The sequence below is a fragment of the Danio rerio genome, chromosome 20 (genome assembly GCF_049306965.1).
Source record: "Danio rerio strain Tuebingen ecotype United States chromosome 20, GRCz12tu, whole genome shotgun sequence".
Lineage (NCBI taxonomy): Eukaryota > Metazoa > Chordata > Actinopteri > Cypriniformes > Danionidae > Danio > Danio rerio.
Genome location: NC_133195.1, coordinates 55,038,826 through 55,054,212, shown reverse-complemented (window position 1 = coordinate 55,054,212; position 15,387 = coordinate 55,038,826). Strand labels below are relative to the sequence as shown.

Below are 15,387 nucleotides of genomic sequence, written 5' to 3'. Positions count from 1 at the left end.
CTTAAAATGGCTTTTGACAGCAAATAATATTAGACTAGATATTCTTCAAGACACTTCTTTACAGCTTAAAGTGACATTTAAAGGCGTAACTAGGTTAATTAGGTTAAGTTAATAATAATAATAATAATAATACATTTTATTTGTTATGTGCTTTTTCCCCAAAGCACTACAGTAATAATGAGATGCATTAAAAACTGTTAAAAATTCACCATTAAATAAAAAAAAACAAGCTTAAATAAATGTGTCTTGGGGTGCTTTCAGACTTGTTTCAATTGCCTGCACCATACCCAAGTTTGATTGTCTCCCTTTGCCACCTTCTCGGTTGGTTTGTGTCCACACCGTCTTTTTTCCTTCTGAACCCCGGTGTGCTTACATCATCGAGCTGCTGTTGTGTGTGCGGCTGTTTCCAGGTGACGGCTACGAAAGCAAAGTGTCTAAATGGAAAGACGTGCACACATCGCGGTCTTTCTGCTTGTAATCTTTTGGTTTTGGACATACAGAAAGCGACTCGCATCCATCTGCCGCAAAAAATATTATAAACATTCAGAACATAATGTGAAGGTCTGCAGAAGCTGTTTTTGAAGGAGACAAGCAGACATTATCACTGTGATTGCCCCTGTCTCAGTCCTGCTTGTCACCAAGGAACAATACGTGATGCACAGACACACACACACACACACACATGAACGTTATGAAAGGGAAAATGTTTGTTGTACAGTTGGCGGTAGGCTTGGGCGGTATCCAAATTTTGATGCAGTCAAACCTCCTCCCTATTTTACCCCGGTATCCGGTATTATCGTGCGTAATAAAAAAATATGGCGTAAGGCTCAGCCAGCGTCACCAAACTGTTGGCTTGTGTCTAAACCATTCAGAAACTGAATACCGTATATGCGACCTTCGCGGTAACCTGTTTTCTTGTTTGAATTAGAGATCTGCGCAGGGCGCTCTCTCATACACACGCACACACACACACACACACAGAGAGAGAGAGAGAGAGAGAGAGACAGCACCAAGCGACACACAGGACTACGCTCTCTCTCTTTCTCTCTCTCTCTCTCTCTCATTCACACACACACACACACACACACAAACAAACAAATAATACAACTCTCACATGGTCGTCCACTGAAGCTAAGCAGGGCTGAGCCTGGTCAGTACCTGGACGGGAGACCACATAGGAAAGCTTGGTTGCGGCCGGAAGTGGCGTTACTGAGACCAGCAGAGGGCGCTCAACCTGCAGACTTTGTGGGTCCTTATGCCCCAGTATAATGCTCTGTGAGCGCCGTCTTTCAGATGAGACGTTAAACCGATGTCCTGTCTCTCTGTGGTCATGAAAAATCCCAAGGATGTCCTTCAAAAAAAAAAAAAAAAGAGTAGGAGTTTCACCCCGGCATCCTGGCTAAATCTGCCTACTGGCCTCTGTCCATCATGGCCTCCTAACCCTCCTCATATCATAATTGGCTTCATCACTTTGTCTCCTCTCCACCAATCAGCTGGTGTGATGTGTGGTCTGGCACAATATGGCTGCCGTCATGTCATCCAGGTGGATGCTGCACACTGGTGGTGGAAGAGATTTCCCCCCAAAAAAGCACTTTGAGTGTCTAAAAAAGCGCTATATAAATGTAAGGGGATTATTATTGATTTTTACCGTTTTGTAGCACTTTTCACTACATTTTGCGACATGTCGCGTGCACACACACTTTTCAGGAGTTTGATGACAAACAAATGCGAATGGCTTTAAGCAGGAGAGCATATTTTTGGTGCGAGCGGGAGACAATGACTGTTGAGAATTCTAGAAGAAATGGACATTATCAAGTGCCTCAGAGTTTGTCGCGGGGGCATGAAAGAAATGTCAGAGGTGGCCTGTTGCCATATTATTTATTTAATATAAATATAAATGGAGAATTTATACAGTGAGAAATTAACTGCAGTTGAATTTGTCACTAAATTAAACTCAAAACACCCAAAAATGACATATGGTGCAATCATGACAAACATCAACTGATGCTGCGTGAAATGCTAGAGGAAACTAGCATCGAATGGTGACGTTAATCGAAGTATGTGCTATAGCATGTAAAACAGGAACATTCAATATGCAACTGAAGTAAACCTTCATCATTTTATTGACTTACTCAGATTAAGGCAAATAATTCAATTACTGATGTCCATGTAAATGTAGTCAGAGATTTGTTCTGTTGCCAATTGAAAACAAATAATACTTTCATAGGGTATGTATTAACACTATATTTCTTTCTTTATTCAACTAAAAGAAATAAGTCTCTCCTGAATAATAATAATAATAATATAACTGGAAATACTGTGCAAAATCATCACTTGGGAAATATTTAAATTCAAAATACACAGGAGGGCGAAGGATTTTCTGGTAAACAGTGTATGATATAATGTCACGGTTTCATGCACGATGCATATGAATGTGTCGAGGAGATCTGCATTAAACGGCGGTGGTGTGTTTGCTTTAAAGCAGACGGCACCAGTCGTGGAGCCAGCCGAGTCCTCAGATCAGGCCTCATCTGAGCCTGTAGAGTCTGTGAGTAACGCGGGTTGGTGCAAGGGCTGATGGGAAGGGTTTGAGCACTGTGTCCAGCTGCTGAGGGCACACTTGGCTTTTTGGCTGCTGTTTTTGTTGATCAAGACTTGTTTCTCTTCACTCTCTAATCAGTGTGTGGGTCTTAATTGCATTTTTTTTAACCTAACTCGTGTTTGAGGGAGTTACAGCATGTCTAAGGCTTGAAATGTACTGTACACAAGTGCTTGAATGCAGAATTGCATGAGTTTAACATTGTAGTGTGCAGAATTTATTTATAATTTCTAATTTTTACAGTATTTCTCTGTTCTTTCATCAAAATAAAAGCCAAAATAATTTAATGAAAGCATTTCAGACCGATTTTATTATTATTAATAGAGTAAACAGAATAAAACTATTATTGCTATCATGTTTATTTGTTTTTGACTTGGTAAATTATTGTACATGTGTACGTGTAGAATTGGATAGATTCTCTTTTTTTAAGTCAGGTAAATTATCACTTAATTATTAATATATATATAATTAATCAACAATTATAACTTGATTTGATTTGATTTTTTTTATTTTCGAACAAAAATATGATGCATAAAATATCATTAACCAAAAAAAAAAAAACATTTCAACATGGTCGAAAATGGAGCGGGAGGAGGCTTAAGCTTATTATTCTCCCACCCCATTACCCCATACATCTTTCGTCTATTATTTAAACTTATTTATTTTTTTACTTATCTCTTCTTTTTACATGAAACATATTTTATCCTTTTGGCATCTTTGACAAATAATATGTTTGATTCCATTTGTACCTTTTCATTTTGTAACATAGACCCAAAGAAGAAAAAAAAGAAAAAAATACATAGTACTGCAAATTGAAAAAAGAAAAAAAATACAACAACACCAACACAGTACTGCAAATAGCCATTAATTAAAATGTCATCATACCTTTCTCTTTTTATCCTTTTCAATCACCTTCATCATTATATTCCTTTATTAATATATATTTATACAGTTTTTTAATTGATTATTATACTGACGTTGTTGTAGAGTCTGATCTAGACTGTTCCATATAGTTTGACACCACATACAGACATACACAAACTTTTTAAAGTTGTTCTTGTTTTTAGCCTCCTAAAATTGAGTTCTTCCCTCAGATAATACCCCCCTGTCGTTCTTCAAAAAACTTTTGTAAACATTTCGGGAGTATTTTTTTTCCTAGCTTTAAACATGTATTGTGCTGTTTTAAACTTAACCAAATCATTGAACTTAAGTATTTTTAATAAAAATAAAGCATTTGTATGCTCCAATTTCTGCATTGTACATATGGATCATAAATTAGATTTATATGTATTCCCCCAAACTTAATGAAAGATGAGGCTTTGAAAGTATTGAAGACCAATACTGCTATTCCAACTTGTAGTAAAACATGTAATAAAATTTTTGTTTTTCTGCACAATTGCAGTTTACAACAAATAATGATCTGTTTATCATGTATTTATAATATTTAATCGACATTTATTGTAATTAATTAATTGGGACATTTAAAACAAATATTAGTATTGCAAAATGATGTATATCATATATTATGTATAAATATACAAATATATTAAAATCATTTCAATATAAAGCATATTTATTATCATTTTAATGTAATGTCATGTCGTTTTCCCTTTTTTTATTATTAGATAATTTAACGAAATATTTTATAGTAAAGTATTATCATAAAAAAGTTAGCTATTATAATTATTTACAATTTTATTGGGTTCTAATATGTTGTCTGTGTTCAGCTAACACAGTGTTTGTGAATCCCACTGGATCAGCCTTTAGTGCCTGCTTCTGTGCTAGTGTATAAAGTGTGTTTCGGGCCTTACAGTGGTTTACTTAACTCTGCTTGGGTTTGGTTTACAGGAGTCCAGCATTTAAGGGTCACAGTTCACCTGAACATTTACACTTCCTCAACATTTACTCTCACTCTGGTGGTGTTAAACTTCTAGCAATTGGTTTCTTCTGTTGAACACAAAACCAGATATTTTGGAGAAAGTTGGAGAAAAGAAGCCATTGACATGTATAGTGGGAACGAGTAATACTATGGATGCTAGCTATATTTTCAGCCATCTATTTTTTTGCGCATTTTTGGGCTATCGTATTAAAAACATTTAAAGATGCTGTGTTTTTGTCTCTTCTAAAGAATAAACAACATTATGTTTGCAGATATTTCAGAAACATGCTCAGAACATTCTTGTTTATCTGAGAAACAATGCTGAAGTCAGATTTTCTGCTTTGAACATGTGCGTTATGTGCTGGAATGGCTGTAATTTGGTTCTTTTAACCCGCCCACCGCCAGTTTAGCCAATTATATTTCAGCACCCGGGGAGGCCTTGGTGTAATTCCTTCAGTCATGAAGACTCTCAAGGCATGCGTCCGTGACTGAAATGGGACCTCCGGTGGACAGTAGCAGACTCTGAAATGAGATGCAGATTCAGAGTTCCACATGAGGTTATTAATTAACAAATTATTTAAATATTAGGAGCGTAAACATTAGGTGAGCAGGTTACATTGTAACCCCCAATCCTAACAACACGCTACATGACTAGATTTGCAGTGATAAGTAATCAGGCTGTTAGCACCAGACGAAACACGAAATGTAAATACAGCCAATCAGAAGCACAGAATAGTGCACTCACTGCACTCCAGCCAAATGGTAACGTTTAATCTAATGAACACACATATTAAAGCTCTTTAACATGATTAAATGTAGATGCTGAATCACTGATATGTGTTGGTTTGCACTGAGTCTCAGTTTTAGAGTTCAATTTCAGACGGTTTATTTTATTTTCCAGATCTGAGATGAACTTTCTGCTGCTGCTTTCAGTTGTACTGCAATCAATGTCATGTAAAATGCCATTCAAACTTGCATTATTAGCATTTAATAAAGCACATGAGGTGTACCTGAGCTGATCATTGTCAGTCAGTCTTTGTTTAAACAAAAACTCCCTTTAATATGGAGATTATTCCTTCTATTTCTTGCCATTGCTTTTAGTTAGAACACGATTTAAACAAGCCTTTGTTGTTCTTGCGTGTTTCTAACCAGGGGTGCAATACCTAGCTCAACCAAAATCAAACTTACATACTGCACCTTTATTGGAGATGCATAAGAATATGCATTTCAAGAGTTCACACTTAGCTGATGATTTATAAAAGCTTGTTTGGCATGCTGTCCCGGGACAGAGCCCTGAGCTCAAGGCATCCTCGAGCCCAGGGCTTCCTCCCGTTGGCAGAGCGAGAGGGGAGCCTGAGCTTGGTGGATCTCAGAACTCCCCGGCTGCGGTTGCTAAGGGAACAAAAGGGGTTAGACAAATGCTTGATTGTTATGCATGTTGAATGTCTTTGGATGGTGGGAGGAAACCGGAGAACCCGGGGAAAACCCACGCGGACACGGCGAGAACATACAAACTCCACACAGAAACGCCCACCGGCCTGGTGGGACCATGGCCGGCAGTGTTCTTGCTGTGGGGCTCACAGTGCTAACCACTGGCCCGCCGTGCCGCCCGATCAGAGGTAAAGGAGGAGAATAGGGGAGAAAAGGGGGTTTCTTCCAAACGAAGATAAAATGGACGGAAAACTGTGGTTATTCATAGTAGCTTAGGGCTCATATGATTGGAAGATAGTAATTAGCAAATACGAGACCGGCCGTGATGAATCATAAGCACGTGATCCTCTCGAAATTAGTTTATGAATAGACTTCACATAAATTTGGAAAATGTGCACTTTTTTTTTTTTTGGAGGTTTTTCTGAGCTCCTGATTAACTTTGCGTCATTAGCGTTGGTTTGCAGCCTCGCATGTTTCCATGTTTACATTGTTGCAGATCAAAAATTTTGTTCTGCTAATTGCAAAAGGCCTCAGCCCTTCGTCAGTCTGTCATCACAGTGCTTCAGTCTTATTATTCATCTATTATTATTCCCTTCAGAACTGTCTTGAGCATCTGTCTCGCGCCTCCAAAAGCCACCGCATTCACCTCGTCATTACGTTTCGTCTTCTGAGGCGCAGCTCATTTATTAGAGGAAAAAAAAAAACACCACAGTGGCAAATCCCAAACTACACTTCTCTGACTGATATCTGCTCCAGTTATCAGAAAGTGACCATTTGGTTCTCCTTTACTTATTAGATAAAAACGGTGCTTTATTTGCTAATGATTTATGCAATATTTACTTTTGTGTTCAACAGAAGAAAGAAACTCACACAGGTTTGCAACAAATGGAGGATGTTTCATCTTTGGGTGAACTATCCCTTTATTAAACACCCCCCTTAAAGATAGTTTTTAAGCTGTAGTTCTGCATCTTCTCCTCCAGCTGTCCAAATCTCAGAGTCAGGGATCCTTCCTGCCCTCCCCGATCCGAGATTCTCCGGTTCCTCCACCTAACGTCCCGCTGAAGCCTTACGGTCCCCCAGGGATGCCGCCCAATGGGCCACCGATGATGATCCGACCACCCAACGGACACCTTCCCATGATGCCCCCCGACCCGCGCTTCAGACCTCCACACATGGACTCTTACGGCCCGCCTCCACACATCGGCCCGTTTGGACCCGTGCCTCCACCTTTTGGTATGTTTAATATAAAACTATTAGGAATTATTTTAATTTGTCTGTCTTGAATTGAATGAGTAGTCGCTGCTGATGTCATCAATAAGACACAAGATGCAAATGTTCCAAGGTGTCCTTGCTGCAGTCTGTAACCACGATGACGTACTTGACCAGGTCCTTGTACCGCCCACTAAGGAAACGCCCTAGCTACTGTGATGGTTGGGTTTAAGGCAGGGGGTGGTGTTCATTACGTAGTTGAACTGGTCAAGTACGTCATCAAGCTGCGGGCTGCAGTGTGGACTGTCTCAAATGGTCTGCGACACACCACAATTTGTGATTCACATTGGTGTTTTCTTGACACTGGAATTCGGCAACAATCGATACTGAAATTTTAAAAGTGTCCATTTCCCCCTAACATTTGTTCTTAAACTGCGCGATTGGCCATTGTGTTCACGTACTCAACAGAAATGACTGGGATTGGCTGTGAAGGTCATCAGTTCACCAAACTCACCAGTTTACTGAGTGTAACCACAGATACAGGGACACTGATTCATCAGCAGATCTCTTGTATGTCAGCTCATAAACAGACTAGCTGACCTAAATGATTACTATGTGCCATGTCCCGCCTCCTTTCCAGCAGTCTGAATTACTTTCCTCTCAAAGCTCATTTTGGACATTGGACGTGCTTCATTTATTGATTTGCAATAGATTTATTCATGTTTTTAAAAACCTGTAAAGTGTGCCTATAGCGATTTGAAAATGAAAGCAAACTTTCAAAAGCAACAAAATTCTTTCTGGGGGGCAATCCCCCCCTTTGGACCGGGCCTGTACTAACATAAAAAAACGTTGCTTTAATTTCACAGGACCTTTGAACTGAAAGCTGCGACCATTTTTTATCCCTGTATTGTGAAGCAGTTCCTAGAGAAATGGAATATTAAATAATGAAATGTTACCGAGCAAACAGTAACGTTAAGGCAAATCCAGAAGAGTGGTCACCAAGCAGGCACGTGGTAACAACGTAAAAAAACAAGGAAAGACATTGCAAGGAAAAACCCGTTGTAAAGTTCAGATAAACAAGACTCAGCAAGTGTGTGTGTGTGTGTGTGTGTGTGTGTGTGTGTGTGTGTGTGTGTGTGCGTGCGTGCGTGCGTGCGTGCGTGCGTGCGTGCGTGCGTGCGTGCGTGCGTGCGTGCGTGCGCTGCTTAAATAGTCCTCATAATCAGTCCTTTACAATCCTCCGGCTGCGTTTATGAAATCAATGGTGATGCGGAACAGCTGTGTGCAAAGTGGATGACAGGACTTGTAGTTCAATAGTGTGTGTAGTAGAGTCACTGGATCGCTTTTGTTTATTTTGTTTCCGCAAAATTTTAGGCCTTAAAAAATCTTAAATTTGCTGTTGTAGGTCTTAAATATTTTTGCACAGGTCTTATTTTTCCGATGTCCATGTAACGCTACATCTAATGCTCATTTAAATTCTTTTTTGTTGTTGTTGCTTGGTTTTCATGGTGTTGTAGTTCTTCATTTCACTAGTCCAATTGTAATTTGCGGCATTACAACTACAAATGAGACCAACATGCAATAGCCAATCAGCTTTCTGTTATTAAACTTCGTGCACACAACAAATTTGACGCGAGTTAAGTTTTAGCTAAGTTTTTGGAAAACTTTAGAAAAACCTGAGGGATAAGTTTTTTATAACAAAAAAAGAGGCCAGGGCAAAAGTGGAGACCCAGGTGGTTTTAATATTACAGAATATGTTTTTCCACTAGTCACAGGTTTTACACTGATGTATATATTACAATTTTATATTAAAAAAAACTCATTAGTTACAAACTAAAATTAAGGAACAAATTATGTCTTTGATAACTGGAAAGGAATATTAGAAGCTGTCAGTTTACAATATATTGATGCCCAATTTCTAGGCTTTTGGTGATAATGGTCAGGAATGTTGAACCATTATTGCCTTTTTAGCTTAAAAGTAGAGGACAGAAACTTGCCAGACAGTGATGTGTGAATTGAGTGGGCAAAAAAAAAAAAAGTCAGTTTTTTTTTAGGAAGTACTTTTTGTTGTTGTTGTTGTTGCTTTTATTCTTGCCATAATAAAGAATATAATTGTAGATCAGCCCATGTTGTTGTCATTAATATTGAAATGTATTAGGTAAAACTGTGAGAAAAAATCCTGATAATCATTATAATAAATTATTAAAAGATTAAAAAACATTTAGTTTAAAAATCTTCAATAATATTAATGATATGTAAAGTAAAGTAGTAAAGAACTTTTATTGTCATTGTAGTTGTACAACGAAATGTTAATGTGTACAATGTACAAAGAGGAGGGGTGGCACAGGCTACAGCTCTGGGGAAGAAGCTGCTCTTTAGCCTGTTTGTGCGAGTCTTAATTGCCTTATATCTTTTCCCTGATGGGAGTAGTGCAAAAAGTTTGTGTCCTGGATGAGTAGGGTCCTTAATGATGTTGCTAGCTCTCCTCTGTAGGCGGCTAGCATAGACTGTATCGAGGTTTGGGAGTTTAATTCCTATGATCCTCTGTGCAGTCTTAACAGTCCGGGATAGAGCTCTCCGGTTTTCCGCAGTGCAGCTTGGGTACCACACTGTGATGCAGTGACAGAGGATGCTCTCTATCGTGCTCCTGTAGAAATTTAGTAAGAGCTGGGTCGGTACTTTTGTTTTCTTGAGTTTTCTTAAGAAGAAAAGTCTCTGTTGAGCTTTCTTCACTAAGTGGGTGGTGTTAATGGTCCATGTGAGATCTTTTGTCAGATGTAGGCCTAGGAATTTGATGTTGTTTACCCTCTCAACTTCCTCGCCATTTATGTGGAGGGGGGTTGGTGGTGTCCTTTTTGCTCTTCTGTAGTCTACAACGATCTCTTTTGTTTTGGAGGTGTTCAGAACCAAATCGTTATTGACACACCAGTTGATTAGGTGTTGGACGTCCTCTCTGTAGTGAGACTCGTTGTTACCTGAGATTTGTCCTATTATTGTGGTGTCGTCAGCAAACTTCACTATAGTGTTGGAAGGGTGAATGGGTTTGCAGTCATGTGTGAATAGGGTGAAAAGTACTATGAAAAGTATATGACGTAGTTCTGAAAACTTTCTACTTCTCTGTTTATCCGTCTGATTTTACTGTCTGTTTCTTTTGGCCGCCCCCTGTCGTTTAAAAGAATACCTCAATGGCGAACGCGGCAAGTATAAAAGCCTTGTCGTATTGTGTTATAGGTCTTAAATTAAATACTTAATGGCCTTAGAAAGGTCTTAAAGTCTTAGGTTTGATATACCTACAGTGACCCTGTTGTAACACAAGGGCAAACTGTTTTATTTTTCTTAAAGACATGCACAGATGAATTGCTGAACTAGCAACGTGAGCTAACAAAAACAATGTCTGTTTTGATTTCATGTGTACTTTAGGTAATGAAAGCAGAAGGTTAAGATTATATATTTAGTGAATCTAAAATCTTCTGTTTGTATTCGTTTGATCAGCTCGAGGGCCTCCACTGGGGCCGCCACTCGGACAGCGGGACGTCCCGCCAGATTTCTTTGCACCCCGCGGCCTCCCTCCTCGGCCCTTTCCGCCTGGACCTCTGCCACCCCCCGGAGCCATGATCCCTCCTCCATACAGCGGACACCGTTTTCCAGCAGCCCCTGCAGTACTGTCTCAGAGCTCCAGAGATGGAGACGAGGAGCCGCCGCAGACCCACGGGGAGCCCTGAAAAGCATCTGCGGAGGGGAAACGATATTAGTTTGATTTGAGTTTTCTTTAATAACACATTTGCGAGCAGAAATAATGAGGGTTTTGATTTTATACATTAGCAAACCTTTCCTATGGAAATAGTTTGATTTAATTCACCTTTGTTTTGTCTTCTCTCCTGTGGTTAAACGATGACATCCACCACTCGCCCAGTGCTCATCTTGGGATATCGAACCAATATTTAGGCAAGCCATTTATTTCCTCATGCCTTTAATGTGAGAGGACTTTTTTTTATGCCTTCCTCTTCTTCACCGTGTTTTCGTTTGTTTGCTTTTAGTCTGATGATTCTCCAGCTCACGTAATACGATTCAGCCTGTGTTTATTTTAACGTTTGATCCGTCGTGATTTCTTTTCCTAGCGGAAAGGCACATATGATGTCATATTGACAAAGTATTTGTACATTTCTTTCAGCTGCGCGTGTGTTATTATTCAGAAATCCCCAAACGAACACGTCAGCTCAGATAAACGTCTTCTCTTTGAGTTTTCAGCGCCGTATGTATTAATTAAAGTCGTAGAGACGCGACTGTTTTTAACGACGAAACATGAGAATGCATTTAGTTCCTGCATCAAATTGAATGTGACCGTTTAGTGTGATTCTTTTATGAACAAATCTCTCTCATTCAGTTAAGACAGGAATCATTTTCGTTAAATTGCAATAATTTACTCTGCTATATTTCATTTAGCCCACAACCAGTGGTGTTTCGTGGGTTTTTGATGCTACAACAAAAATAATCCCAATATTCAAAACTATTTTTTCATCTGCGTTTCATTTTTGGCATATGCCTCTTTTTTTTCTTTTTTTTTTTTGGTTTGGTATTAGAGTAAATTATTTTAGGAAGTGTGTCGAGAGAATGCATCTTGTGTAAGAGTGTCTGCATCATGTTGAAATCTTAGGGAAGAAACGGTTTTAAAAACGAATGCGGCATTGATTTCATGGGAATGAATGAATGAGTTGAATAAAGCTGCTTTTTCCTGATGCTTCTGATTCCTCTGTCGGGCATCTCGACACCTGCCAGGCTGATATAATAATAAGATTTCTTTAAATGAGTCTGTGGTTATGCTAATTAATTTAGAACATTCGTAAATAATCAGTATTCATTAAGTAAATATGCAGTAAATAATAATTAAGTAAATAATCATGTATTCAGCTCAGAGTATTTAGACTCTTTGGATAGTAACACATAATTGAATGTCATAACGCAGTGGTTCTCAAACTGTGGTACGTGTACCACTAGTGGTACACAGGCTTCCTTCTAGTGGTACGCAGAGGAATTGCTGAATAATTCAAGTAAAAAAAATGAACACACTTTTAACTCTGACACATGCAATAACACCAATGTGATCAGTAAATTGATTTTAATAGGCTAAAACTTTTAAATTTATTTTCAATTTTCTAATGTTTGTTTTGTATTCCATCATTTGAAGCTAGTCTCCTCCCCATATTTGTAACAGTTGTTGGGGGCTTATCCTGTATTTTTATGTCCCAATGTTGACAGGTATAGTTTAATCACTTGCTTTTGTGACACACAAAGCCTATAACTTGCAGTAAGCAGATCTGATTTCTAAATTAAATATGTAAATCCAAATCATACATTTAAAGTTAATGTTTAGATTTTAAATGCATACAAATACGTTAAAAATATGTGCAACATCTATTACAAAACTTTTCAAAAACATTTTATATATGAATAAGATCACAAATAGCCTATATTTATGAGGTCCGAGGCTGCTATATGTTTATACTTTACATTTAAGTACAGCAATTTTCTTTTTTCTTTTTAAGGCCATTTGTAATTAACTTTTAGAAGCACATTTTAATTTAAAGATTTTTTTTACCTGTAAGCACAGAGCAGTGTTAATGTTCAAGCTATTTATTATGTTTAAAGTTGCTGACAATAATAAATATTCATAATAATAGAAATTAATCTGCCTCATTTCTGAATTGTCCAGAGCTTTAGCTGCTTAATTAGGCCTGCTACACTACTGTATTTTAATACTGGTCGTTATGGTGGTACTTGGAGAGACTATTTTTTTCTGAGGTGGTACTTGGCGAAAAAAGTTTGAGAACCACTGTCATAACGAATACAAATGTCAACCTAGACGTGCAAATTTAGAATCATTGACCATTTATAGTAAATACTACAGTGATTTTGAAGCATACTATAATAAAGGTAAAGTACTTGAATTAATCTGTTGTTGTAATTCTATAGCAACAAAACAACATCACTACCCGAAGTCTAGTCGCCCATCCATGTTTTAGGAACAGCAAATAATAACTTGACTTCTAGTTAATCATTTGGTGTCAGAAGTGTCTTATATAAAAGGCAAAGGCCTCTAGATTACGCCTATTTGAGCACAATAAAATCTGATCATGTTTTGATTTTGAATTAATTAATTAATAATGACAGTAAGGTCTGACTTTGCTTAGATTAAAGTCTCATCACTGAACAGGAATAATGTCCAGTGTAGAATATAAAGTCCTGCTGCAGTGGAGACAGAATGAATATTGTGTCTGACTCCATCATGAGCTTGGAGGACTGCATCCATACATCTCTGACAAGACTCAAATCACTGATTAATAAAGTCATCTGGAATGAAGAAGAAAGCGTTCCTGCAGGACTCCCAGAGTTCATCAAGAGTCTTTGTGTTCATCTTTAACGTCTCCTCCATCTTACCCTAGACATGCTCAATAATGTTCATGTCTGGTGACTGGGCTGGCCAATCCTGGAGCAGCTTCTTTACTTTCAGGAGATTTGATGTGGCGGCTGAAGTATGAGCAGGAGCGCTATCCTGCTGGAGAACAAATGTCTTGATCCCTCAGACTGTTGATGCTGCAGATCTCTCGCACGCCCCCATACTGAATGGAACCCCAAACCATGATGTCTCCTTCACCAAACTTGACTGATTACTATGAGAATCTTGGCTCCATGTGGGTCCAGTAGGTCTTCTGCAGTATTTGTGATGATTGGGATGCAGATCAACAGATGATTCATGGGAAAAATCCACCTTCTGACAATTTTCCAAATTATCCAGTAGTGCACACTAATATAAATAAATTATTCAATACTGTACTTTTTTTTTGTTAACAACTTATAGCATATTATACTAGAATACACCAATGATTACTGTAGAAAAACTAAAATCTTCTGCAGCGTTTATTAGTTTACCAGCTCATTATAGTTACTACATTATGCTGTTGCAGTCATTAAAAAGGGCTGTAAATGCTATAACATGGTAAAATACACTACAGTATGGTTCAAAGACTATTTACTATATATGATAGTATTTTTATGTGGGTTGAAACTCTGGTAACATTTCACAAGAGGCTCCCATTATTTAACCGCGAATAGTGTAAGTATTTAGAAATGTGAATTTTGCAGTTATAAATGTGGTAAATGTTTGTAATGTTGATGAATAAAGCCTTGTTCCTGTGTTACTTTAATTCTGAAACAGATATCATGTAGTGTCCCTGCTGTAAAATCCAGCTTAAACCAGCCTAGGATGGTTGGCTGGTTTTGGCTGGTCGACCAGGCTGGTTTTAGAGGGGTTTTGGCCACTTCCAGGTTGGTTTCCAGCCTGGTCAGGCTGGGAGATGACCAGCTAAAACCAGCTTGACCAGCCTAGCCAGGCTGGGAGCCCAGACAAGTCCAGCTTAAACCAGGAGGTTCAAGCTGGTTTTAGATGGTTTTAGCTGGTCACTTTTCATCCTGACCAGCTAAGACCAGGCTGGAAATGGCTGGAAACCAGCCTGGAAATGGCCGAAACCCCTCTAAAACCAGCCTGGTCGACCACCTAAAAGCAGCCAACCATCCTAGGCTGGTTTGAGCTGGATTTTTCAGCAGGGATATCGACCCACATAAAAGAATACTATAGTGATTTATAGTTTTGAACCACACTGTACAGTAGGCTATATATAGTATTTGTATCTCTGTTAATAAATGCTGCAGCATACTTGGTATTATCGTGAACTGATAAACTCAATAAATACTGTACTGTAGCTACTTTAGCTTTTTTTTACTACAGTAAACTGTGGTGTATTGAATTGCATAATACACTTACAAAATGCAAATACCCTGAAAACTACGGTATTGTGGTAATTTGTTTATCTTAATATACCATAGAATATATAGCTAGATTTCCCTGCTGAAAGATCCAGCTTAAACCAGCCTAGGCTGGTTGGCTGGTTTTAGAGGGGTTTTGGCCATTTCCAGTCTAGTCTTAGCTGGTCAGGCTGGAAAACGACCAGCTAAAAGCAGCCTGACCAGCGATTACCAGGCTGGAAATGGCCAAAACCCCTCTAAAACCAGCCAGCCTAGGCTGGTTTAAGCTGTTTTTTTTCTGTTATTTTACCATAATACAGTTCAAAAACACTTTATGACTACTATAAATTAGTATTGTATTTTTTTCATGTGGGGGAAACAGGTTTTGTGATTAGTTAGTGAATGATTATCAATCGATGATGTCATTTATCTAATACAATTAAATTTAGGTTTAGAAGTTTAAATTATT

General features: G+C 38.4%; 1 protein-coding gene across 13 annotated transcripts in view; it reads left to right on the top strand.

Annotated features, from left to right (window-relative positions):
* mia3 (MIA SH3 domain ER export factor 3) overlaps window positions 1-15,387 on the top strand; it is a 449,969-nt gene that overhangs the window by 61,935 nt on the left and 372,647 nt on the right. For 4 of the 13 annotated variants that reach the window (XM_073933740.1, XM_005160893.5, XM_073933746.1 and 1 more), the window contains 3 exons: window positions 2,486-2,548; window positions 6,890-7,142; window positions 10,611-11,854. In XM_073933740.1, coding sequence (XP_073789841.1) covers window positions 2,486-2,548; window positions 6,890-7,142; window positions 10,611-10,840 — 546 coding nt within the window. In that variant the 3' untranslated portion in view covers window positions 10,841-11,854. Of the gene's footprint in view, window positions 1-2,482; window positions 2,549-6,889; window positions 7,424-10,610; window positions 11,855-15,387 lie in introns of those variants that run through there. The other 9 variants (XM_068215736.1, XM_005160892.5, XM_073933745.1 and 6 more) reach the window with 3 other exon arrangements.